This window comes from Propithecus coquereli, unplaced genomic scaffold (assembly GCF_000956105.1).
Source record: "Propithecus coquereli isolate 6110/MARCELLA unplaced genomic scaffold, Pcoq_1.0 Scaffold120, whole genome shotgun sequence".
Lineage (NCBI taxonomy): Eukaryota > Metazoa > Chordata > Mammalia > Primates > Indriidae > Propithecus > Propithecus coquereli.
In genome coordinates this window covers 2,629,521-2,654,980 of record NW_012136081.1, presented here as the reverse complement: position 1 = coordinate 2,654,980, position 25,460 = coordinate 2,629,521, and the positions used below count along the sequence as shown (strand labels likewise).

General features: G+C 49.2%; 1 protein-coding gene across 9 annotated transcripts in view; it reads left to right on the top strand.

Annotated features, from left to right (window-relative positions):
• MARK2 (MAP/microtubule affinity-regulating kinase 2) overlaps positions 1-25,460 on the top strand; it is a 57,615-nt gene that overhangs the window by 17,478 nt on the left and 14,677 nt on the right. For 7 of the 9 annotated variants that reach the window (XM_012665603.1, XM_012665595.1, XM_012665600.1 and 4 more), the window contains exons 2-3: positions 23,745-23,924; positions 24,167-24,220. In XM_012665603.1, the coding sequence (XP_012521057.1) occupies positions 23,745-23,924; positions 24,167-24,220 (234 nt within the window). Of the gene's footprint in view, positions 1-17,999; positions 18,452-23,744; positions 23,925-24,166; positions 24,221-25,460 lie in introns of those variants that run through there. The other 2 variants (XM_012665599.1, XM_012665598.1) reach the window with 2 other exon arrangements.

Here is a 25,460-nt window from a genome sequence, read left to right as displayed (position 1 = left end):
AAAAAAAAACCGATTAAAACCCTGAGACCTAAATTTGGTAACCAACAAGTAAGTACCTCACAGCATAGGACATTTTGGATTTCTATCTTTGACTGTCCTCTGTGGCAACCATGAAATGTTGGGATTCTAGAACTCTTTTTGTAAGCAACCCCACCCCCCAAAAAGAAAAAGAAGCCCTCCCTTTTTTTGTTTTAGGGTATAGGTAGAAAGGAAGGAAAAGAAGCTTTTGTGTGGGGATCTTAACTGTGTATATTTTGTCCTTATGAAATAAACTCAAGTTCTCTCCTTAAAACCCTCTGTGTGCTGCTTCCACACGCAGCCCTACAGAGCTACTTGCTCTTAGCCTTGACTGCCAAGAGCGCTGAGCACCGTAGCTGGTAGTGCCAGGCCTCTGTGTGCATTTGGGACTTGCCAGTTGAATCCAGGGAGCTGAACTCTGGCCATGCTGCTGTGAGTCTCTTTATCCCATTGCTTGGGTAATATGCCACTACTTCCTGTTTGCATTTGCTTGGTCTGTCCTTTGGTTCACATTTCTCCTGAAGCTAGTCCCCGTAGCTATGCGTGTGGCTAGCCATGGAGACCAGACATCTAGATGTCCTACACATCTGCAGTTGTTTCTTTATTGGAGTGGTAGCTGTCTGCCCTCTATGGAATTAAACTTGAGGGCATGGTTTGATTTATTTGCTTGTCTAACCTTGGCAATGGTGCCTTTTCTTTTAAGATGCCAGCATGGGGTGAGGGTAAAGGGGTGAGCGGCTGCCCTTGATTCAATCATCACTTAGCTGCTTGTGCCCCTCTTGGCTGCCCTAGCAAAGAGAAAGAGGGAGTTTGACTATAGGTTGTTTGTGTTTGCATCAGAGCTGATTCACTTCTTCATAATCACGGTTATGTGCCATTTCTAAATTACTTTCGAACCCAAGGTTCACATAAATTATTTTGAGAAGCACAGCTTGTTGGCTTTCTTATGCATCTACGTTCTCTCCCTCTCTGCACCCCATCTCCAACATATTTTTATCAAGAGAGGCAGCTGCTGTTCACACACAGGTGTTCTTTAGTGATACAGGCCACAGCTTCCTTGGAGAGTGCATGGCAGTGTTTTCCTTGCTAATGAAAAGGCTGTCATAATGGGTTAGGTCCACAGGGGTTCTGCCCTTCTGTACTTGTATTCCCAGGGAGAGAACTCTCTGTCTTAATTACTGGCATCATGCTGTCAGAGGTGTGGTTGCTAATTGATTAGATGACAGTCCTTTGCATGGAGGTGGAAGTGTTAGGGTGGTTTGGTTTAGTTGGTTTTTTCAAATAAACAAATAGATTTTGGCCAGGTAAGTTGCTTTTGGAGAGATGAAGATCTGTATAGGGATTTTCCTTTATTAACCTCATATCTTCAGTGTCACTTCCGTGTTCTAGTTTTCTAACTTGGTAGTAAGAGGTACTAAGTTGGCTTGTCTTGCTGTTTTGGTGCGGTGGTGAATAATGTCTCTTCCTACCCTGCTGCCTCCCTTTCTGTTTGGTAGCACCAGATTCCTTTATTTGGTTTGGTTTTCATTCCCTCCTTCTGTCTTGGAATGGACCCTATTCTGAAATATATTTTTAAGACAGTGTTTAAAAGCAAACACCCTGCCTTTCTTGAAACCACAGAAACTGCTTGTGAAACAGCCGATAGGGCAGGCTGCCAAATCCAGACTGTTAAGACCTATCCCTTAATGACAAAATGTCATACACTGGTGTTAAACCTTCATTATGATTGTGGTGTGAAGGTTTTCCTCAATAATAAATGTTTAGGTGCTGAACTCCCAGTTTCACATTCAGAACGCTTACATTATAAAATTCTTCATGGTAAATCATTCCAGAAGAGTCTCATGTAGCTAATCCGCATGTACTGTGCAAGAAAAGCTTTTACCCAGTTTCCATTCCCTCTCACCTACTTTTTTTTTTTTAATTCCAGAAAGTGATTTTCTTTTGAGGTGATTTGGACCAAGACTGTCACCACCTTTTCCCATTTTTTAAGATAGGAGAACCACCTTCAGAATTGTGTCTTTCCCCCAACAAAAGACTGGAGCCTTAATCATTATCCCCAGGCCTTGAGTTAACTGACTTATCTTTTTTTAGATGGCATAGAATCTTCTATTTGTCTAGGGAATTTTATTTCTTGCCAAGCACTATCAGGAATGAGTATTCGTTCTTCCTTACTGTCTTCTTGTAGAGTTCTGAAGCCTCTGGTAGCCCAATGGATAAGGGTACAGTTGAAAAACTGGTATCCATGTGAACTGAGATATAGCACTGGTTGAATGGGAATTAAGGAGACCAAGCTTGCAACCAACAATTGGGAAAGAAAGGAAAAATATGTTAATGTAAACATGCCTTCCTGTTCATAGCCAGCATTAGGATATGGGGGTTCTGGATGCAGAACTTCAGGAATCCCTTCCAAATCTTCCCCAAGATAACCCTCTTTTCCTATTGCAAGGGGCTTTTTCCACCTTCATTTCCATTACTGAGAGTCCTGAGCAACATTTTTGACTGTGTTTTTTTAAGCTCTTCTCATATCGTCTTTGCTTGTTTATTGGGCCTGTCCCTAGTCTCTAGCTGGGGATGAAAGGTGAGAAAGGCTGAATGATTGACTCTTCAGTGAGTGTCCCTGAGTCGGCTCCTGTTATCCCAGCACTGCATGACACTAACTGGTCATTTCCGTGGGCAGGTATCCCCATTCATGGACGCCTCAGGGTTTAGACAGATCTTGGCAGCTGGAACTCACGGTTCTAGCTAGAAGTGACACCTGGGATCTCTGAAAAGTAACAAAAGCCACTAGTAAATTGGGGGGAATAGGCTGACCTTAACTTCAGTTCCTGGTTTTGGGCCACACTGGAGTGTGCAATTTGTGTGCATCTCTCCTACTAGATTGTCACCTCCTTTGAAGGCTGGGCTGTATTTTATCCTTTTCTGTATGCCTTCCTATTAGAGTGCTTTGCACATGGTCAGCTCTCAATGAATTTATTTGTAAAAAAAGTAAAAATTGTAACATGGGTATTCTCCATTACAACTACCTTAGGGAAGTGTGTCCATATTTGATTTGTAAACTAGACATCTGTCTCTGTTCAGTTCTTTGGCCATGTAAGTCATAAGTCTTAATCAGTATCTTAATTAGGTGCAATAATGACTCAAAAGAACTACTTTTTCAGACTGAGAGGATGAAGCTGAAGGTTTACATTATTGCTAGATTGTGTTAAGAACTGAGAGAGGAAACCACAAGGAGAGAATGTGCTGCTGAGGAAACTGGCTCCCCTAAGTAGGGACCGGAGCCAGAAAGCCAAGCCTTCCTGGGTTTGCTAAGTTTTGTTCTCGACCCTTGTGCTCAGCACATCTGCCCATGTTGTTGCTTCTGGTTAAATTGGCCTTATCCTTCCCTCTTTTTTATGGGTGAGCAGAGGTACACTGAGTGTTGGGGATTTTGTCCGGAGTTGGAGAGATCGTGTGTTCTTTGTCAGAAGGCTAGAGTTATTTATAGTGAGAGAAAAGCTCAGGAGCAGAGCATAGGAAGAAATGATTTCACACCAACCCAGCGCCTGGCCATGGGAAGGACCCAGATTTTTCTTTGAGCACCTCAGAGAAGATCAACTGATGCTTTTCTGAATTGACCCAAGAGCTGTAAGGAGATTAGGAACCATGTTTTCCAGGACCATTGTGGGTAGGGCAAGAGTGAGAAAGATGACCATTTTCTCCTTTCTTCTCGATTCCTTGGTCTTTGTGACACATAATGCGAAAGCTCCGTCTGACTTTTAAATCTCCTGTTTTTGAACTGGTGAAGAAGGCACCAGCTGTGCAGGGTGGTGGAAATAAGGACCTGTTAGACTGGTCTGCTTTTACCTGCCCCCCTACTCTGGGCAGTGAGACTGAAACTGCTGCTTGCTGAGCTTTGCCAAGTCAGTTTCTCCTCGAGGATTACTTGCTCATGGCAGGCCAGCAGGCGGACAGCTCCCCACCCAGGAGCCCTCGGACTAGCTGAGCTGCTATGGGAGTCACGATGCAGTTGGGGGCAGGTGCTAGGCACTAGGTATGCTGACAGAGACTGTGCCTACTCAGAGCTGCTCGAGCTAAGGCTGCAGAGCCTGGGGGCCTGCTGGAAACAGACGGTGCCACGGCCTTTCCCTGCACCTTGTGGCCACATTTATGGTATGAGGAAAGTCTGGGAGGGGTGAGGAGCTTGTAAATTGTGGGTAAATGAAGTTTAGGGAGGGAGAGGATCCTTCCCTAGGGCATCCCTGCTTTAAGGCTGTCATATGTCTAAGGCGTAGCTTCTGTTTAGTACCTTTATTTCTGGAGTTGTTACCTGTGTTACCTTGAATCTTTTCAGCCCTAGGTAGAAGAGATTTTCCAGTGTGCAAGCCTGGTGTCCAAGGCGTGTTAGATGAGGTTACTTACAGAGCCAAACTTTTAGGCAGGTTGACTTGACATAAGCCAAGGTCAGGAAGTGGTCTTCAGGACATGCAGACCATACCTACTTCCTGCTGCGGTCTCGGGGACAGGGCTGGAAGGCTTGTAACACAGAGGCCCTGAAGGTTCTCACATCCACACAGGACAGACCCTCAGGAGCTCATCTCCAGCCCCTCATTTTACAAGCATGGAAACAAAGGTCCCAACAGGGTGAATGACTTGCTCAAGTTTACATAACTTGTCTGGGCAGAGTTGGGTCTAGAACAGATCTCTCTTGGGGCCCTTGGCACCATAGCCCCATTGCCTCTACTTCAGAGGCAATCTTTTTTTTTTTTTTTTTGAGACAGAGTCTCACTCTGTTGCCCAGGCTAGAGTGCCATGTCTTCAGCCTAGCTCACAGCAACCTCAAACTCCTGGGCTCAAGCGATCCTCCTGCCTCAGCCTCCCGAGTAGCTGGGACTACAGGCATGCGCCACCATGCCCGGCTAATTTTTTCTATATATAATATATTTTTAGTTGTCCAGATAATTTCTTTCTATTTTTAGTAGAGACGGGGTCTCACTCTTGCTCAGGCTGGTCTTGAACTCCTGACCTTGAGTGATCCTCCCGCCTCGGCCTCCCAGAGTGCTAGGATTATAGGCGTGAGCCACCGTGCCCGACAGAGGCAGTCTTGCTCTTAGCAGGCTCGTGTGGGGGCTGTGTGCAGCCCTCATGGCAGAGGGCAACCTGGGAAAGGACAAGTGGAAGGGCAGCAGGCCCCAGCTCCACACACTGGAGATGAGCTCTGACATCCTGCCAGAGACTGCGTCTCTAGAGGTGCCAGAGGCCCCAGGGAACGAATTTGAAGCAGTGGGCACCAGCATGCTAGCCTGGACGCAGGTCGAAGGGGTCATGTGGAGCAGAGTTGTGGGAAGAGCTGTTGGGTGAGGAATCACTTCAGAAAAGAAAACAAAAAGACCCTGATCCTATGACTCCCCATTATGAGTCAGGAAAGCATTTCCAGAGATACCATTAGGTGCCAGGAACTGTGCCTGGCACTGAGGACCCAGAAGTAACTTAGTCTTGGAAATTTCCCTTAGGCTGCTCTCAGTCTTGGGAAATAGTGAACAAGACAGCCACCAAGAATTGCCAAGGAGACAGGCCATTGAGCAAGCAGTGAAGTCCTAGTGCAAGAAAGCCTGAGCTGGGAGCGCCTGGAGTGCCCTGTGAGGTGAAATGCATGGAGCGGGGAGAACTTCCTCGAGGAGGTGGCACCTGAGCTGAGGCTCACCAGGAAGAGGAATGGCAGCAGTTGATGAAGGGAAAGCACTGCAGGTGGTGGGAGGCTGCAGCAAAGACCTGGAGGTCTGAGAGAACATTCTACATTCGAAGACTGAAGACAAGTGGCTACGGCCCAGAGTGAGACTCCAGGAAGGGAAGAGGATGAGGTTGGAACTGCAGGCAGGGGAAGGGAGCCAGCCAGCTCATGATGCAGGTGTAGGAAAAAATCCAGAAGCCATGTGGGTCTAACCCGGATTATCAATTTGACATGTGTATATATAGGCACCTATACACAGGTGTGTGTGTGTGTGTGTGTGTGTGTGTGTGTGTATAGAGAATGAGTTGTTTTTTGAAGGTGTGCTTTGCGTATGACGCCATCACTTCCTGTTCTCAGGGCTGGGTGCCCTGCTGAGATGCCTGTGGGGCTCCCACCGCCATGTGCCATGTTGCAGAGTAGGAGGGACTGGTCTTTCTGTGTGTAGGTGTGGGTGGAGAGTAGGCTGCCCGAGGTTTCAGTCCCTTTGGGGGACTGTGACTTTCGCTTCACAGCAGGGCTGGCTGAGGACACTGTAGGGCTTCTTCAGGCCAGGGAGTCAGGACCACTTTCCCTTTTTGTCCTAGGAGAGTGACTCAGACCACTGCTGCCACCGGAGGTTCTGCAGGCTTTTCAGAGGCAGCCTGTGGAGGCTGAGGGTAGCAGTTGCTAAGAAAAGGAAGTACCTTGTGGCCGTCCATCCTGCCACTCCCGACACACATTTCTGTCACTAAACAGCACCTCTGTGTGGCAGCCGGGGGCTCTGCTCTGAAAGGGGAGGAGCTCTCTTCCCTGTGGGAGGGCCCATCATCTTTGGCTTCTGCTCTGCCCTTGGCCACAGGCTAGATTGCACAACACAGCCAATGAGCGTCCCCCTTCCCTGCTGTCACTGGCAGTCAGTGGCACAAGTGCTTGGAGTGGCAGTCCTTAACTTGCGGGGTTGTAGAAATGACCGTGCTCTGCACTACAGGGTCCAGGGCACAGCCAGCAAAGCATGTGAAAATTGACCTAGGGTTAGACTATGACTGTCACCTGGGAATGGTGTACTGGGACAGCATTTCACTTCTGACTACATAGGCTGTCCCTCGCCTGCTAGGGGGTGAGTTTTGCTCCCGTGCTAGTCCAGCTTTTGCTGTTTTCCCTCCTGCCTTTTCCCAGAGACCATAAACCTGCCCACCTCCGGTTATGTTCTGGTTCTGATAGGAGTACCATTCAGAGTTCTTGGCAGGAGACCAACCCACTTCTACCCTGGTTGGTTCCCCCTCCTTTCCCCAGCTTGTTTGATGTGCACGTTCCCCAGAGTTCTCCTTAGGCAGCTGCTTGCCTCTGTAGTGCCCAGAGATTGGAGCTCCTGCAACGGGAACCCAGCTGCTTCCCTCCCTGGTTTTAAGGGCGGGGCTTGAAAATAGAGAGTCATAATCTCCCTTCCTCCTCCTCCTCCCCCCACCCCAACGCTGCTAGGCAAACTGGAGTGACCAGCTCAGAGCAGGACTCAACCTGCCTCCCAGCTCTGCATGACAGCAGCGATCTGGAGGAATATTCATGGACGGGTGAGTGTGTGAACTCTGGAGCACATTAACATCTCAGCTGGCCCTCTGTGGCAGGTGTGCACTGCTTCTGCATTTAGTGGAAGCCAGGGCTCCTTAGGGGAGGTGGTGGCCCAGCCAGGCATCTGCCCAAGGCCACCCTGTTCTCTAATGTCTTGGGAAATGGAAGGTGCTTCTCAACACCCCTGCTCTTCAGAAGAGCTGGGTGGGTGGTTTGGGGAGTTTATTCTTGGAATCCCTTGCAGTACAATATCCCCTTTTTTCCCCCCAAAGCCAGGTTCTTTCGTTCCTAAGCTGGGTTCTTTTGTTTCTAACTTACTACCTTCAGTTTTCTTAGGATGGGTACACCTTCCTTGGCCTCAACAAGACTGTGGGTGGAAGGTTAGGAGAGTGGTGGCTGCTCCTTTGCTAGAAAGGGGATGTTGGGGTGGGAGCTAGAAGTTGCCGGAGGTTGTTTTGCATTCCCCCTTTGGCCGGCTAGAGAAAAGGGGCACCACCGTAGCCTTCTGCCACCCTCTGCAGCCAGCCACAGGAACACCCCAGCCAGATGGAAGCATCGTCTTATTGCTAAGGCTTGAGTGCCTAAGGTGGACCAGCCAGTAGCAGCCAAGCTTGCTGAATGGGGAAGATTGGTTATTTAGGGACTATTAGGGGCTGTGACAAATGGTTTTGCAGGGGAGCAGGGGATCAAGAGTCCAATCTCACAGAGCCAGGGGCCAGCTTCTGCAGTGTAGCCGTGTAGCTTCCACAGCGTAGACTGCCTGGAGCCAAGGGCTCAGGTGCTGACTGCCTTCCCCTTTTCCTTCCTGTGTCCTGTGGCTAGTGACTGTCATTATCAGGTTGATATACTGGTTAGAGAGGATGACCCTGTCCTGGTCTCCTGATTCCTTGATGCCTAATCCCCTCTGCCCTAGAGTCAAACCTAAAGACGATATTTGTTTCCCTCCCAATTCTGACATTGATCATGGCAAAAAGTGGTCACAGGAAGTTCTGTTTTGGTAGTTTGACTTCTGGTTGGGATTTTAGGCATCGGAGAACTGAATGCTTTCTTTATCTACATGTACCCTTAAGATAGCCCCTCTTTTTTAAGCCCTACATGTATTTTGTGGCAGGCCTGAAAGCATTTGCTTGGGTATTAATTTTGGACTCTTTAGGGACCCTGTGTTGCCCATCTCCCTTGTTTTCCCTCCACCCCAACCCCCAAGAAACCCCAAACATTAGCCTTTCATACCAAGAACATTGGAACAATTGAGCAGTGCCTCAAGGTCACTTGATCATAAGTGGTGTTTGGCATAGTTAGCTGGTTTGGCGTTTGTTGAGAGATTTCTGCTTTATATTTGAGCAAAAGATTTCTTGGCGGGAGGCCTCTATGCTGTGTTCCCAAAGCTTACCCTGTGCACAGAGTTTGCCCCCTCTCCTCCCCTGACAGGTTGTTTTAATCCTCTTGCCTATAAACAAGTGCAGCGGAACGTGTCGGCCCAGCTCACATGCCCTTGGTTATCTCTTCATGGGGTAACCAGCATCAGGGTTAGATACCACAGTCACTTGACGTGGTAGAGCTGTCAGGGTGAAGGGTGGAGACGCCAGGAGTAAGCCACCGTGGTTTGCCAAGGAAGGTAAATGGGAGTGTGTGTGATTTCTTAGGACCAGGTGGGAAAAGTCAGCTCCCGTAGCATAGGGCTTTCAGCTATGAGAAGATGGCAAACAGTTTCATTCCTTCTTGGTTTTTTTACCCTTGAATTCCTAGTTCTGGCATCTCATTTCTCTTTCTTTTGTATCTCAAATCCTGTCTGCAGGGGCCCAGGACATGCAGCTGTTTCAGGAAACTGCCCCTGAGACAGATGCATGCTGGTTCATGGGATACAAAACCCAACACCAAAAATCCCATCTTCCCAAACAGTGATCCTGTTATGTTGTGTGAAGGACAGCTGGTGATGGGGGCCTGGCTGCCACAGAGGCTGCCGAGTCCCAGGCCGGAGACACTCAGGAGCTGGAAGTGTGGCTAAGCTCTCACCACCACCATCACCCTCCCCCCATATATGTGTGCGTGGGTTTCCCTTGTCTCACAGCTGAAGAGACAGTGCCCAGCTTCAGTAAGTACTGTGTGTGAGAATGTGTTTACTCTGGCCACATGACACACACGTGTATATGGGAAACACTAGTCACATTTCCCATTATGACTATCAATGTGCAGTTTCCAGATCCGTCCATCTAGGGTGGGATGTGTATGTTTAAAGTGCCTTTTATCAGGGGAGAGTTAGGCGGCCTTTTATTTATGGAAGGGGTGAAATGGTTGAGCTGCTGGAGCCTTTCCTGGATCTGTAAGAAACCCAAGTCCAAGCCATGCAAGTAGATAACCTTTGACCACAGCGCTCTCCTAGGCCAGTTTGAAAAGATCCATCTCTTTTTGAAGTTGCAGAACATTTGTGGTGAGCTTTGGGTAAGAAGTTTGAGCTGTATATTCTGGCGACCTACAGAATAAGTTGGGAAAGCATATGGATTTATACTAATAATAACTAGCACATCACCAGGCATTGTTCTAAATGCTTTGGACAGTATTGGATATTTGGTAATTTCTGATTTTACACCTTCTGTTTTCAAGACTTTAGACAGAGACCCCTTTGTACCTGTGGGGTTCTTTGCCCTTGGTGGTTAGCCTGGGCCAGGTAGGGCAGTGGAATGGGTGGCAATGGCCTGCAGCTGCCCAGCTAAATTCTTCTGATTGCAGGTGTCCTGGGTAGGTTTCTTCTTCAGGTCTGTACTTAACGCGGCCATGCCTATTGCAATTAGAGCTACACTTTAGGATTTGTCTGTGTGGGGGGGTCTGTACTGCTCTTGCAGCCTTTCTTCTCTGCCCTCTGAGTGAATTCAGAGGTGGAGAACTACAGACTTGGCTGCTCGCCTCCTTCAAAATAACCAGCAGTCTGTGTAATAGTAATCTAACAATGCCTGAGCGCGGCCCCCTTCTGCCTAACACCACCTGTTAATTGGTCGCTCTGGTTCCTGAGGGCTTCCACCAGCACATGAGCTAATAATCTATACCAAAGAAGGCTGTACCCAGGTTCATATCACAGAGGTTAGAAATCTCGGAGCTCAGCTTTCCCTGCTGTCTTGGCCAGGGCTAAGTCGGCCCTTTTCTGGACCATTCCCTTCTCTTGAAAACCAGTACAATCAGACTCTCTTCCTAGGACTCTGAAAAGATGAATTAACGATAAAAGGTCCTTCTTAACAAGGCACTTGTAATGGAAAATGGCTGTCATTTGGTTTGCCGTACTCTCTGCTTCTAGGCTGAAGGTACAAACAGGTAGGGCCCCTGGAGCAAGTTGTCATTGCTATCAGTAAATGAAAAATAGTGTTTGGCTTCAAGGGGCACCCTAAGCCTACAGTCATAAGCTGACGTATACTCGGTTTCACTGAAAAGCTTGGGCTTTCCAGCCTTCACCTAACTGCTGACAAATGAACCCTCCTCCATTTCTCTGGCAAGCTAGCCAAGGTGCCTTCCCAGGCCATAGCCACTTAGTAACAGGATCCATCGGTCTCTGCCCTTGGCCCAGGGTTGAGACTGCGGTAGCAGCAGCAAGCCCAGTAAAGTAGCTGTGAGGCACACCCCCTGCTTCAATTGCCTAGTAGGGGAGACAGTTCTAAAGAGCATTTGCCCTGGTATGTCAGGGTACTGTTGCAGGTTCCCTTTTCTCTCTAGCTGGGAGTTTTCCTACCTGGTCTTCCTTAATTAGCCCTTCTCTCCAGTGAGGCAGTACTCATTCAAAACTTCTTTCCTCCAGCCTCAATCCTCATCTCCATCTGGGTTCTTATCTCCTCTCCTACCCAATCGTGAGCTCCAGCCACCCTATATGCTTTGAATCCCTCTTGTTCAAGTCCTTATTTCAAGCCCTCACCCAGACCTTGAAGGTTAGGGAGCCCCAGTGCCTGCTGCCCATGATACTTCAAGAGCAAAGATCTGTTCCTAGGTCCCAGGTTGGAACTCTAGGTTCATTTTCCTGTTCCGGACTATGGTTCAACTCAAGTATGGTTCATATACTCATTAAGATACAATGATGGGCCCTCACGGGCTGGCCTGAGAACACAACCACCGCTTGTAACATGTTTCTATGGAAAAGTAGTTCCTTTTCACAACAGAACAGAACCTTTGATAAGTTGGGGGTTTCTTTTTTTTTTTTTGAGACAGAGTCTCACTCTGTCGCCCCAGCTGGAGTGCAGTGGTGTCATCATAGCTCACTGCAACCTCAAACTCATGGGCTCAAACAATCCTGTCTCAGCCTCCCAAGTAGCTGGGAATACAGGTGCACACCACGATGCCCAGCTAATTTTTCTATTTTTTGTAGAGATGGAGTCTTGCTCTTGGTCAGGCTGGTCTTGAACCCCCGAGCTCAAGCAATCCTCCTGCCTCAGCCTCCCAAAGTGCTAGGATTACAGGTGTGAGCCACTGCGCACAACCAAGTTGGGGGTTTCTTGACTAATACACTGCAACAGATTTTCATTTGCTTGTGTAAGTGTCTCTTTACCTTGTAGTCATAGCACTATCACACAGGTAAGTTGTCCTTCTAGATACCAAATGACAAAGACAAAAAAGAAACACCGCCCCCTGCCCCCTTCCTACCCAGAAAGATTGCTGGAGAGCTACACTCATGACAGGTTTGTCTGGGTTCTGCATTTCAGTAGATTTGATCTGCAGTTTGGTAGCCCCCAAAACAGGGCGCCTTCCCCATTCCATGACTCAGGTGCCCTCTCCGGCTAGGGTTTTTAATGATCTGAGGTAGGAGGAGGATAGCACCTCTGCCTGTCTGTCAGCAGGTGCAGCCCAGCGAGGGTTTGCCTCTAAAAGAGCACCCAGTTCGATTTTTAGTGGTCACTTAAGTGGAGCAGCCATGTCGCAATCTGGCCTGGCGGGGGCAGTTCTGAGGCAAGGGTGGCAGTGATGGCCTTGAGTAGTTTCTCTTATGCTCTGACCTCTGGCCATGGTGACTTCTGGGGCAGCAAACTTTGTCCTAGTGTTTTTCCTGACATTTCCTCCTCCTTCAACTCCCTTTTTGAAACTGGAGGAGTGGAAAGGCAGTATTTGTTCCACTTCCAGAGGAAGGTGCAGCGGAAGGAGGCACGTTTCGTTCAGCACCTTGCAGCAGTAGAGCTGGAACTGGATGGGACCTTTCCCAGCCCAGGGCTGAATCTGCTCCTCGGTGACACAGATTCCTTAAAGGCATTTTAAGGAAACTACACTGGAAAGGGCAGGAACAAAGGGTTAAATCTATACTCAGGTAGAAAGGCTGTTGCATAAATGCTGAGAGAGTTTTTTTGTTTTGTTTTGTTTTGTTTTAAGATCTCATGCTTCTTTTTTACTTTGTGTTGGCAAAAACCCCAGGAGATGGGAGATTCTGGGAGGAGATGATTATGCCGGGTGACTCAACTGAGCTCCCCAGCTGCCGTTTTTAGTTCCTTTGCTTTTCTGTAACAGGAGGCAGTTTGGGGAGGGTGGGGGGCAGGGTGGGATGCTGATTTGTGCACCAGGACAGGAGGCAGGTATGTATGGGTGAGGTTTTTTGTGGGGTGTTTTTTGGCACCCTAGGTTTGACAGGGCCTCATAGTCACTACATTGGTTCAAGCAAGAAATATTAAAACAGAACTCTCAGTGTGGCAAACAGTAAATAAATGTCTCCTAGATTTTTAGTCACTGTCACGTCCCCGATCGGTTGCTCTTAGGACGGCTCAGGTTACATGCATTCTCACAGAAAGATATGATGGTTTTGATAGCAGAGCAGTAGAGGGACTGAATGTAGGGAGGCAGAGAGAACTGTCTTAAGTGGGAGGGCCAGGTGGTCGTCATGAGCTGAGGGAAGTTCAGAGGAGAGGGTTCCCCTTCTGGGATGAAAGGTAGGCTTAGGCTTGATTCAGGGGAAGTAGGAGGGAACAAGTGGGCCCTGGCTGTGCCTGTGTTCCGAGTCTGTTTCCCATTTCACTTTGGTGACTACCTTTCAGCCATGCTTGGGAGAGAAGGGATTTTGTGGCCGCCTGTCCACATGGATGTTGTCTGCAGGGTACACTGATACAGGTTATCAGTGTGGGTCCCAGAGACTCTCATGAAGATGCCTCAACGCGTTTTCTTATTCATTTGTACATATTTATTCATTCAGTACTTACTGAATACTGTGCTAGGCATTGTTCTGGGCCACAAATAAGACAGACCAAAGCCCCTCCCTTTGTCGTGTAGTGGGAAGCACAGGCAGTAACAACCAATTTCAAGGACACCAAGTGCCTTGAAAGAGGGGAAAGGGGTCTTGTGGCAAGAGGTTTTGGTCTCCCTTTCTCTGTCCTTGTCTTACCTCCTGGGATCCTTACTTTAAGTATCAAAAAGCTGTACCTCTCTTATTTCGTTAAGTATTTTCGCATGGGCCAGCTAGGTGCGGGCACTGTTAGGCATTGAGGGCATGTGAAGGTGAGCAAGACACTGTCTCTGACCTCTCAGAGCATGAGGGAGTTAAGGTGTGAGGACACAAAAGATGAATAAACAGTAGGAAACAGTAGGGCTGGGCGCGGTGGCTCATGCCTGTAGTCCCAGCACTTTGGGAGGCTGAGGCAGGAGGATAACTTGAGGCCAGGAGTTTAAGACCATCCTCGGTAACATAGCAAGACCCTATCTCTTAAAAAAGGAGAAAAATTAGCTGGGCATGGTGGTGCACACCTGTAGTCCCAGCTACTAGGGAGGCTGAGGTGGGAGCAGCACTTGAGTTCAGGAGTTCAAAGCTTCAGTGAACTATAATTGCACCACTACATTCCAGCCTAGGTGACTGAGCAAGAGACTCTGTCTCTAAATAAATAAATAAAAATAAGAAAAAGAAAAGAAATGAACGGTACAGATATAGTGTGAGTCCAGACGAGGGAGCAAACACTCCCAGCTAAGATGGTGTCTGGATTTGGGATAAACAAGGGATAAGAAGGTTTACTTACCTGGGTCACAAGAAGGCATATATGATAGGTGGAGCACTTCCTTTTAGTGTGTGTGGATCTGGGTAGCTCTTCATACCACAGCTCCGACCCATTCCCTGTGTGGCAGCAAGAGTGGTGGAGCCGTGATGTCACGACAGGCCTAACTGCAGAGGGGTGCCCTTCACTATCGTGCCGTACACGGCTTCCCAGTGCACAGCAGTGGAGCTGGCTGTAGAAGCCCAGAGTCCAGAGAATGTGCTAAAAATATAAACTACTAGGTAAAGAAAATGAGGTTAGGAGGTGGCCCAGGCACCTTAGTTGCACTGATTAGTATCCATCAACTCCGCACAGTCCTCTGTAAAGTGAGCCAAACCTTTATGCTGCAGGCTGCCTTCTGCCTACCCCCACCACCCCCATCCCCCAGAGCCCTGGGCTGCTGGCAGGCTGGCTCTCCTGTGATATGGAGGAACTTGTTGGTCTCCATGGTTACAGTAACCCACTGGTACGGGAGGAACCGCATGAAGTATGAGGCTGGCAGTGTGAGCTTCCCCCAGCCCTTGGCACCATGTGGTACTGGCATGTCAGCTGTTTCTTGGACCCTTTCTGGGAGGACAGAGTTAAGGAACCGATAAGGAAGGGAAGAGCCCAGCAGGACCACTTTCACCCTCCTTTGGGCTACATAGAGGGTAGAGGTGTGCCTGCTTCTCATTCACCAACTCCTCTTGGCAGGATGGTTTTATGTTAGGAAAGAGGGTCCTCTTTGTCTGACAGCCCAGCCATGGCAGAAATTTGACTTTGTTGTAGAAGGACTACTAGGGTGGTGAGAATCAGTCTAGCTGTCTGATACTTGTAGTCAAATTCTTAGAGATTATAGTTCTTCCAGGGCTCAGAGAACTCTCTGAGATGAGAAATACAGATTCCTACTCAAAAGTAAAGAGATATTAGAAACCATCATCAAGACATCACTGAGCACCAGGTACTAGGGCAAACACTGATGTGGGCTTTCTCATTAATCTTTGCTCTCATCCAGTGAAATGGGTACCGCTGGCATCCTCATGTTCCAAATGAGGAAACTGAGGTTTAGAGAAGTCACATAATCTTGCTAATGTTCAGTCAGCTAATAAGTAGCACAAGTGGCAGAGAGACTATAGCAGGTTTTCTGTACAGCTTCCCTCTTGTAGGTTTCTAGAAGGCAGGAACCAGATCTCACTAAACTTTGCAACTGGAGCCAAGGCTCCAAAGGTAGGTGCTTTACAGAAGTTTGCTGGGGCAATAGTAGCTGGACATTTAGAGAGCAGACCCCATTGAGCAGTTGTCAGGGATAAAGGATCCTGGAAGCTTCTGAAGCCCCTGGTTACTTGATAGAATCCACTGTTTCAAGAGGAGCCCAGCATTTCAGGTGGCTCTGAAGACAGGAGATTTGGGTCATGCTCACTGCACGTGGCCCCCAGGCATGAAGGGGCGTGAGCTGGAGTGGCTCTCTGTTCTCATCTCTCACTCCATGCCCGTTCTTGGCTGCTAGTTCCCAGGTAGGCTCTGGCTTCTGCTGAGGTACCTCTGAGGCCTGCAGGCTCCCTTTGCGGCCCATGCTGCAGTACTGGTGTCGCTGATTTAGGGTGAGGGTTGTAGCTCAGAGAGCTAAAGGGCAGCAAACTCTCTTGTTTTGGGCTTTGTGCTTAAGTTGCACGCTCTGCTGGTGTCTTTTGCCAGGGAGGCTCCTACTCTGGCTGGAAAAAGCAGCCCTTTGATAGCCCAACTTCCCTCTACCATGGGATGTTAAGGGAGCATGGATGCTCCCCAGGTTGAGGCCATCACGGTTAATTTTGGGGGTGGGGGGTATCCAGCCTCTGTACTGCCAAGTGCTTACCACAGTTTTACAAGTTCTCTCCTACCCTGAACGCTCCTCTGGTTTATTGACTCTTGGCAGGTGACAGTGACAGTTGCTCAGGATCAAAGGATGCAAAGAAGGTTCCCGGAAGCAGTGAAGGAGGAAGGGTTTAAAAACTAGGGACTTGCCACAGCCATGTTACTTTTTATCAAGTCCTTCCCTGTCCCCAGCCTTTCTGTTTGAGGTCAGTGCTTGGTACTTCCTCAGTTTACAAAACCTCTTACTGTCTCCCACAAATAGGATTGAGGAAACAATCCTTCTGTCACACTGCAAAACCCTGGGGACTGGAAAAATGAAGCTGTTTGAGCCTGCTCAAGCTTCTGAGTCTGCCAGTTAGTGAAGGGACAGGTGGTCCCAGCCAGGCCTGAGCCCAGGATCCAGAATAAACCATGACCTCTTCCGCTGAGATCAGAGCCCACTTTGGGGAGGGGGCGGGAGAAGGAGGGATTGCTGTGACCACCTGGGTAGGCCTTTACAACAGCACTCTGCCACGGCCTGAATCGGGCGTTGTCGTCCTGTCATCCCGTCGTCCCAGGCTCAGTCTTCCTTCCCGAATCTTCATCTCTTCTCCCTCCTTGCCCATAGAGGGAGAGCCCGGGGCACATCTTCTTTCTGGGGGAAATGAGCAGATCAGGCACCAGAAGGGCTGCTGAGAAACTGGAAAGGGAGCCTGATGGTCGGGAGGAGCGGAGTGCTGAGGCGGGTATCAAAGCCCTGGCTCCAGGGCCAGCTCTGCACTGAGAGGCTGTGGGACCTTGGGAGTCTCGAAACCTTTCAGTGTCAATTTCTCATTGGCAGATGGGGACGCTACCTGCCCGGTAGGTCTGTGTATGGAGAAAACAAAGCGTAAGTGCTGGACGTCCAGGAGTATCAGAAATGTTATCTGTTGCCCAGGGCTCATACGTAAGGCAGACACTGCTTGGCTGCCCCCGAGTGGCATGGTCTCCCCGGGTATGTGCTTAGGTGCTGTGAGGGCACAGGGGAAGCTTTGCCCTTCCCTAGAGAGGACTTTGTTGTCTGCCAACATGAGTTCTTCAGAGTTGCTAAATGAGAAAGCTTCTAGCGTAGAGTTGTGGAATGAATGAGAAATAGAGCTGAGAGTCAGAAGAAGGGCTGTGGCCAGGACACAGACAGGGGTGGAAGGACAGTCTTCTCTCAACAAGAGATAACCACCTTGCCCTATCTTCCCCATGTGCCCAGATAGTGGGGACCTTGTAGGAAGAAGGAATGAGGAATCCCAGGCCCTTGGAGTTCCTAGAGACAGCTGTGTTGTTTTGGGGGCAAGGCGGGGTGGTGGTAGCTGAAGACTTGGAGGTGAGTGAGAATCTAGGATAAACTTCCAGAAGCAGGGCTTGAAGGGACTTAGAAGGGACATTTGGATTGTTCCGCAGCCTTTGAACAAAATCCAGGGTTAAAAAACTCGCTCTTTACCAGTGATAAAGGCTCTTTAGACCTCTAGACCTCTAGGAGACTTCACAGGGTCCTGAACTCCCTGAAATGATGTCCAGAATGTTTTGTGTCTAAGTGGAATGCACATTTTCCTAAGGTTAAATGCTGCTTTTTTAGGAAGTAGGAGGTCCATCTGCCACTGTCAGCTTGCTGGTTTCTGCTCACCCGCTCCCCACTTTGTTACTGAGGGGTGGTTTGCTGGTCTTTGGCAGGGCTGCCACGCTGGGTCAGCACATCTGAGTCACACATACTCCTCCTCAGCCCTGTTGGAGGCCTTGTTAAAGTGATCTGCCCCTACCCAGGTCCCACCTGCTACAGGTGAGATGGGGCTTTATGACAGCTGGGGCTGGAGTGAGTCTCCTCACCCTCTTGCCAGCTGTTACCCAGCAAAGCACCTTGGGGAGGGTGGGGCAGCCCATTTCCGGGGAGGGAGGGAGGGGGAGGGGAGAAGGAAGTTGATCTAAACCCGCCTCTTTCTCTCTCTGTCTCCCTTCCTGCCCTGTTCCCCTCCTGCCCCTCTCCTCCCACCTTGTTCCTGGTGTAGTGTCCTGGAACTGCACGCACTGACCACCAGGCCTTGGCCCTCGAGAAGCCGCAGGGCTTTGTCCCTGTTGCTCTCCTTGCCAAACCCAGTCTCTCTTCTGCTAGTGGTGGTTTCGGTTGCAACATAGCCCGGGTTCCCAGGCAGGAACCGCTCGGCCTGGCTGCTTCGCTACTTTTCACTGAGGAGGTGGTGGAAGGTGTCGCCCTGCTCCGGCTGAGTAAGGGTGGCTGGCTGAGGCGCAGCCCCCGCCCTGGGCCTGGCTCTTCCCGGCCTCTGTACTTTGCCCTCGCTGCCCGACAGGTTCTGCCGTGGGCTCTGCTGAATGGAAGTCGCTGGTAGTCCTTGCCCCTTTCTCCAGCCGGGTATGTTGTCCCCTTCTTTACTCTGGGAGTGCCCTCTCCTCTCTCCTCCCTCCCACCTCAAACATAGGATCTTTGAAGAGTTGCTGAACGGAGCCAGGCACTAGCACAGTGTAGTAAATCCTTGGGAAGGGTGTCCAGATGTGGAAGAGGCATTGACTCAGAAGGGAAGAGGGGCCAATACCGCAGAAGAGTAGCCCCGGGCCGAGTCAGCAGGCTTACAGCAGGCTCAACAAGCGGGAGGAAGGGTCAGGGGAGGCAGCTATGATCAGAGAGAGGCTCCGCTACCGTGGGGGGAGCCTGGGATCTGGGGCCATCACCCAGGGCTGCTGCCCCAGGGACACTTTTCTTCCCTCACTCCACAGTGCCTGCTTACTCTGCCTCTGGCCAGGGAGTACCTGCCTGTCACCCCTCCTGGCTCAGCCCCTTCTCAGCCCCCGGGGAAGCCTCAGGACACAAGTCCAGCCCTGAATGCAGAGCTCCAAAGCAGGAGTTTCTCTCCGGGAGAACTGTTGGTAGGAGCCTCCAGCATTAGGGCAGGGGGCCCTGCCTACCTGAGTCAGCTCCGGGCCTCTCAGGGTGGAGGCAGTCTTCCGGGCGCGCCTGGCAACACGCCTAGGCCAAGTTCTGAGATCCCAGGCTCAAGGGCCCTGGCAGACCCAGTGGATATAAAACTTTGTTTTTCTTTTATCCTCCATGTCCTGCCTTCTCTCCCCATCTTGACCCCGGACACCAAAGCTGTTTCGGCCTTACCTCTGAATCAGACCTGCTTGGTCTGCCATTTCGTCTCAAATACTGCCTTACAGGGTGACTGCCTTATTCTTTCTGAAGGCTGCCTGAGGGCCATGGGGGCTACTTTGAACAGATTTTCTCAGTCCCTTGGGCCCTGCTAGAGCTTTGGGAATCCTGGTGTTCCACAGCTAACCATGAGCAGAGAGAATAGAGGGGAGGGCATGACTTTTGTCAGGTCCGATTGGCCTGGCAGGGCGGGCTGGTCCATAGCTCGCCACCCTGTTGGTGAGACCCAGGGCCAAGCTGGAGGAGCCTGGCCAGAACGGTGGAAGGAAAGCTCTCTCCATGATAGCCACCACCTCTTACCTCCTCTTCATCCTTCAGGGAAGCAGTCAGGTGAAGAAGTTGACTCACTTGGGGCCTTGGCCCAGGAAGCGTTTTCTACTGGGAACTTTCTCCTTTCCATCTTCCCTTTCTCTGCTTGCTTCCAGTGCCTGTCCTCCTTGCCCTGTCCCGCCTCCCTTGTGTGGGAAACATCTGACCCAGGGGGTGGGAGTAAGGGAAGGACTGAGCACTTTGAGTCCTCAGAATTCAGTGGTACAGTCCTGGAAAGAAAATTGGTGACTTTTGGAGCAGATGATCAAAGAGCAAATGACAGTGCTCCCTCCTTCTCTGGGTCCTGAACAAGAAAAACCTCCTGCCATTCACTGTCCTGGGTACCCCACTTGGGGGCAGCCGTTCACAGCCGCCCTGTCTGAAGTCCTGGCTCCCCATCTTTCCTCTTGTGAAGGCTGGAGGTGCTGGTGGCATTTCACCAGGTCTAGAGGGCAGTGGACACTCAACCTGGACCCCTCTCCAGCGGAGAAGGCCCCAGCATCTTTTGTCAGCCTCCAGCTGGATTACCGCCAGCATAGCTGGGCTCAACAAAGATGCAGAAGGTTGTTGGCAAGGCTTGTGTCTACTCACACATTAGTATTTGAGAACGTAATGGTTGCGCTTTATCGAGCATGGGATAAAGCATTTTACATGTGTTCTTTCATACACCTGTGTGAAGTAGGGACTGTTTATTGCTACTTTACAGATCAGGAAACTAAAGCTAGCGGGTGGGGAAGCCAGGACTTGAACCTAGCTCTGCTGGACGGTAGAGCTCCTCAGCACCCACAAGACTACTGTGTGGCACACATGTGTGGGAACCCCCGACATGGGTCATCTTTCAGGTGCTTCTCCTTCCCCCTTTGTAATAATCTCTCCTCCCTCTTAAGATGACGTTGATAATAATAAAGTTAATATGTGTTGAGTAAGTGGCAGGTTAGGGTTTGTCTCTGGCATCTACACTCTAAATTTTAACCAGAAAGGAAGAGAGTGAGTGGCAGAGTCCCACTTGTGGTTGTCAGTTGTTGATGCTCCTTGCAGTCCAGCATGCAGCCGAGCCAGGCAGGGAATGCTGTCCTGCTGCGCCACACAGACCAGCCCCCGGGGCCGCCAAGATAGATGGGTAGAGCAGAGCTCAAGATGGGCATGGGATACCCAGATTAGGCTTCAGAGGGGCAAAGGGCCCAAACCTGCAGGTAGATGCTAAGTCACTATTTTGGGGTTTGAGGACTTGGAGACTGTCAAACTCTTGCTGTCTTTGGCTTGTATCCTCAGAGAAGAGGGGAGTGACAAGAAACTTAGGTGAATTAGAGGTTGCCAAGGAAACTTTCCCACCCATCTTCCTCTCGTGGGAGTTGGGGCGGAAGAAGGTTTTCCCTGTTCATGGCCCCTTAGGCAGGCTGGCAGGGTGGGAGGCAGTCTAGCAGCACTTTCAGGGCAGAAGGGGCTGAGAAGAAGTCAGCCATAGAAGCCAGGCCTTCAAGACCCTGCTGGATGGGGCTCAGGGTGCCCTTTAGGTGACTGACCCAATCAGGTACCAGCAGGGCCCAGAAATGTTCTTCCTCCAAGGGATGTGAACCCTAGAGTTCCTATGGGAGAGACAAAAGCCTGTGTTCAAAAGTCTACTTGTTTAGCAAATGCTGTTTGAGGACCAGCCAGGCTTAGGCGAGCTGCAGGGTACGTAGAGAACAAGTCCAGAGAGCTCTGTGGGCTGCAGTGGACAGACATAAGGTCTGGGGGCTTCATGGAGAAGTGAAAGTTGCTGAGGATACGTAGAAGAGATAATGTTCCCTGAAGGGCAAAGGAGGTCAAAGGGATTTTTCTGGCATATCAGGAGCCTGCCCCTTCAGAGTCCGCCAGATACGTGGGATCTTTCTTTCTCCCAGGTTGAACTCCATGTGCTTCTGGGATCCAAGTCAAACAGCTCACCAAAAAACAGCCTGTAGCTACTATGCAGAGGGCCTACGTTGACACGATGAGGAAGGGGAAAAGTCAGAATCCGAATACTGTACTTACTTGTTGCTGCTGCTGTTGTTTCTGCCTGGAAAACATCTAGTTAAGCAAGCAAGCTTCTTTTTTATTTATTTATTTTTATACGGAACACTTCATGAATTTTCATGTCATCTTTGAGCAGGGGCCTTGCTAATCTTCTCTGTATGGTTCCAATTTTCGTATGTGTGCTGCCGAGTGAGCACGCAAGCAAGCTTCTTGCCAAGGAACGCTGGACAGTTCCTTGGGTAGTAGCAAGTCATTCTTTTTCTGTGTGGTTTTGAGGGCTTCACTTACAGCCAACAGGGGCCGTGAAAGGAAGGATTTGACTCACACTCCTAGTCACCCTGCTACCCTCCAAACTCTCTCCTTGGGTTTCCAAGGCAGCTCTGAATGGTTCTGAGATGAGGCTCTGGCCACAGCTTTGTCTCAGGGCGCTGGTACAGTGGTGCCAGGTGTTCTTTGAGAGAGGCAAATCAGGGCTCTACAAAGGAGTTAGAGCAAACTCTCTCTCTTGACAGTTTTATTAAGATATAATTCACATATCATACAATATAATCCACCCATTTAAAGTGTAAACTGCATGGCTTTTGGTAAATTCACACAGTTATATATCCATCACCACAATCAATTTTAGAACATTTTCATTACCCTAGAAAGAAAACCCACACCCCTCAAATCCTCACCCCCACCCCCTCCGCCCTAGGCAATCAGCTAATCTACTTCCTGTCTCTATAGATTTGCCTGGTCTGGGCATTTCATATAAATGGAATCATACAATATATGTGGTCCTTTGTGACTGGCTTTGTTTGCTTAATATATTTTCAAGGTTCTTCCACGTGGTAGCATATGTCAATAACTTCATTTCTTTTTATTGCCGACTAATATTCCACTATATGGATATGCCACACTTGTTTATCCATTCACCAGTTGATGGACATTTGAGTTGTTTCCACTTTTTGGCTATTATGGATCATGCTGCTATGAACGTTGGTGTACAAGTTTTTGTGTGGACGTGTTTTCCTTTCTCTTGGATATATACCTAGGAGTGGAAACGCTGGCTCACATAGTCACTCTGTGTTTAGCACTTTGAGGAATGTATGAGTCTTCATGTAGACGTACGTCTTTGTCTGGACCATAACATTTTTGTATAGGCTGAGCATCCCTAATCTGAAAATCTGAAATCCAAAATCCAAAACTTTCTGAGCACCCACATGATGCCACAAGTGGAAAATTCCACACAAGACTTCATGTGACAAAAGCAGTCAAAACTCTGTTTCATGCATAAAATTGTTAAAAATATTATATAAAATTACCTCCAGGCTACGTGTATAAAAAAGGTGTGTATGAAACAAATGAATTTCATGTTTTGATTTGGGTCCCCTTCCTGAAATATTTCATTATGTATATGCCAATATTTCAAATTCTGGAACACTTCTGGTCCCAAGCATTTCGGATAAGGGATGCTCCACCTGTATTATATGCACATTCCTATTCAGTGCCGATTATTGTAGCTACTTCCTCACACCCTTATTTGAGCTGTGGGGTATCTAAGGAGGGCAGAGCAGGGCAGATTGCTGCCTTGCTCAGACCCAGTGGTTCAGTTCATTCACTGTACAAGTATTTGTTGAGCAGTGGACGTAAGCCAGTCTATCTAGGTGCTAGGATGTATCTGAATAAAGGTTATATGCCTGCATTCATGGACTTCCCCTCTCATTGGGATAGACAGCAAATAAATGTAAAGTGACAAATAATAAAGGTTCATATAAAATGTTGGGTGGAGATGAGGGCTTTGAAGCGGTTCTGACCATGTTGCTCTTGCGACTTTGAGATGTAGCCTTCTTGCAGTGTGGACAGGCAACAGGAAAGGCAGTAAGGGCCTAGATCTCCCACCTGTGGTAGAGGAGTTACTGCATTGCTAGTGGTGGGTGGGGAGCTATTGATGGAACAGCTCTGTTCCTAGGCTCTGATGCCTGGAGGATTTTGGCACTGGACCTTATGCTGTACTCTTTTGGAGTGAAGAGTGGCTGTCATCTCATCCCCTTCTCCCCTTCTTCTGCCTTATGATTCTTCACTTGCCTACCAGCCCCCTGGAGTCCGCCCCTGTACCACCAGCCTCATACATTTTCTGCAGAGAGCTGAGGGCAAGGGTTTAGAGAACTGGAAGGGCAGCATGTAAAGGTGTGTCTGTTTCCACCTACAGCCCACCTTGGGACACCTTGATTCCAAGCCCAGCAGTAAATCCAACATGCTGCGGGGCCGCAACTCAGCCACTTCTGCTGACGAGCAGCCCCATATTGGCAACTACCGGCTCCTCAAGACCATTGGCAAGGGCAACTTTGCCAAGGTGAAGTTGGCCCGGCACATCCTGACTGGGAAAGAGGTGAGCGCTGGGGCTAGGGACATGGCAGCACCTCCTAACCCTGTCGACACTCCACCAGGTAGTGGTGGGATTACTACTGTAGCCAGCCTCTTGTGTAGCAAGCAGAAAGGAGAGCTGAGCATGTAGGGGTGCTAAGAGCAGCGGGATGAAAAGGAGTAGGAAATGCACAGGAGAATTGGATTCCAGTCCTGGGTGTAGCCTGGCTAAAGAGGTGATCTTGGGCTTTTTTGTCTCGTGTTCAGGTAGCTGTGAAGATCATTGACAAGACTCAACTGAACTCCTCCAGCCTTCAGAAAGTAAGCACACCAGCACGTCCTGTCCCTTTCTATGCCTCTTCTCAGGGGTCAGTAGATCACTGACCCCGTTTGGACCTTCTCTTGAATTCCTAGTTTAAAATCCCTGGCCATTCCACTGTCCCCACTACCCCTTCCCATGGTTCTGCTACCTTCAGGGCTTTGGTTGAATTCCCTGTGGTGACTCCTCCTGGGTGGGCTTCTTGGCCACAGACACTGGCTCTTCTGAAGTCTTTCTGCCCATTCCCAGCCACTTGGTCTACCTGTCTGACCTACTTCCTGCATCTTGTTATCTTCTGGCTTGTGGCCAGCCCTATGCAAAAACACATGTCTGTAGCCATTACTACAAATACAAGCAGCTTCTCCAAGATCTGGAATGATCCAGAGGAGTGGCTCTAGAAGTACAGGAGTAAGAGGAGGCAGGGAAACTGCCACTGGGTTTTTGCTAGCTACATTTTAGAGAATAAGTATGGAAGACTGGAGTTTTTAGAAACTGAACTCCAGTTCTAGTTCTCTGACATGTATGCAGATTAATGACAGGTACCCCCAGTATCCTTCTCACTTCTAGGCTCCTCTTGGCTAGAGGTCACAAAGATACTTGCACATGGTTTTTGTTAGAAGAGGTTGAAATTTTCCTTTTCCTTTCCTCCTTGTTTAACAGTGGGAAACTAAGGTCTTACTTAGGTGGTAGGAGGAATCCCCCCCGCCCCAGTTAGGAACACATAGTTTTTCGGCCCAAGGAACTATGAAAGGCTGGTAGGCATGAGAAAAGAAAGGGAAAGTTTAATTTGCAGAAAGGGGACAGCTGCCAGTGGCTGGTTTTTGTGAAACTGGAAACTCTCTGCCTACTATCCTCATCCTGGGCTCCAGCAGTTAGGGAAAGAGGAAGGCTCCTATCTGGCTCCCAAAAAGCTGCCCCTATTCAGGTCAGTCAAATTTCCTTCATGCCCTCATAGTCCATCTGACCCTTGCTCAAATATTCTGACAAAGGCCTAGTTCTTTTCATCTTTTGGCAGATTGAATTTTTGTTTTCATAGTACATTGTGGTAGTTGAGTTGGGGAGGGCGTGACTCCATGCTGACGGAGTCAGATACAGTGATACTGCGAAGCTTAGGACTGGGGATTCTTACTTAGTGAGGGAGATGCTCATGGGATTGGAGTGGATGGGTTGAGTTCCCCTGGCATGCTAACAGCCAGAACCAAGGTATTTCCTAATTTTTGTTCCCCCTGGGATCCCCTCAAG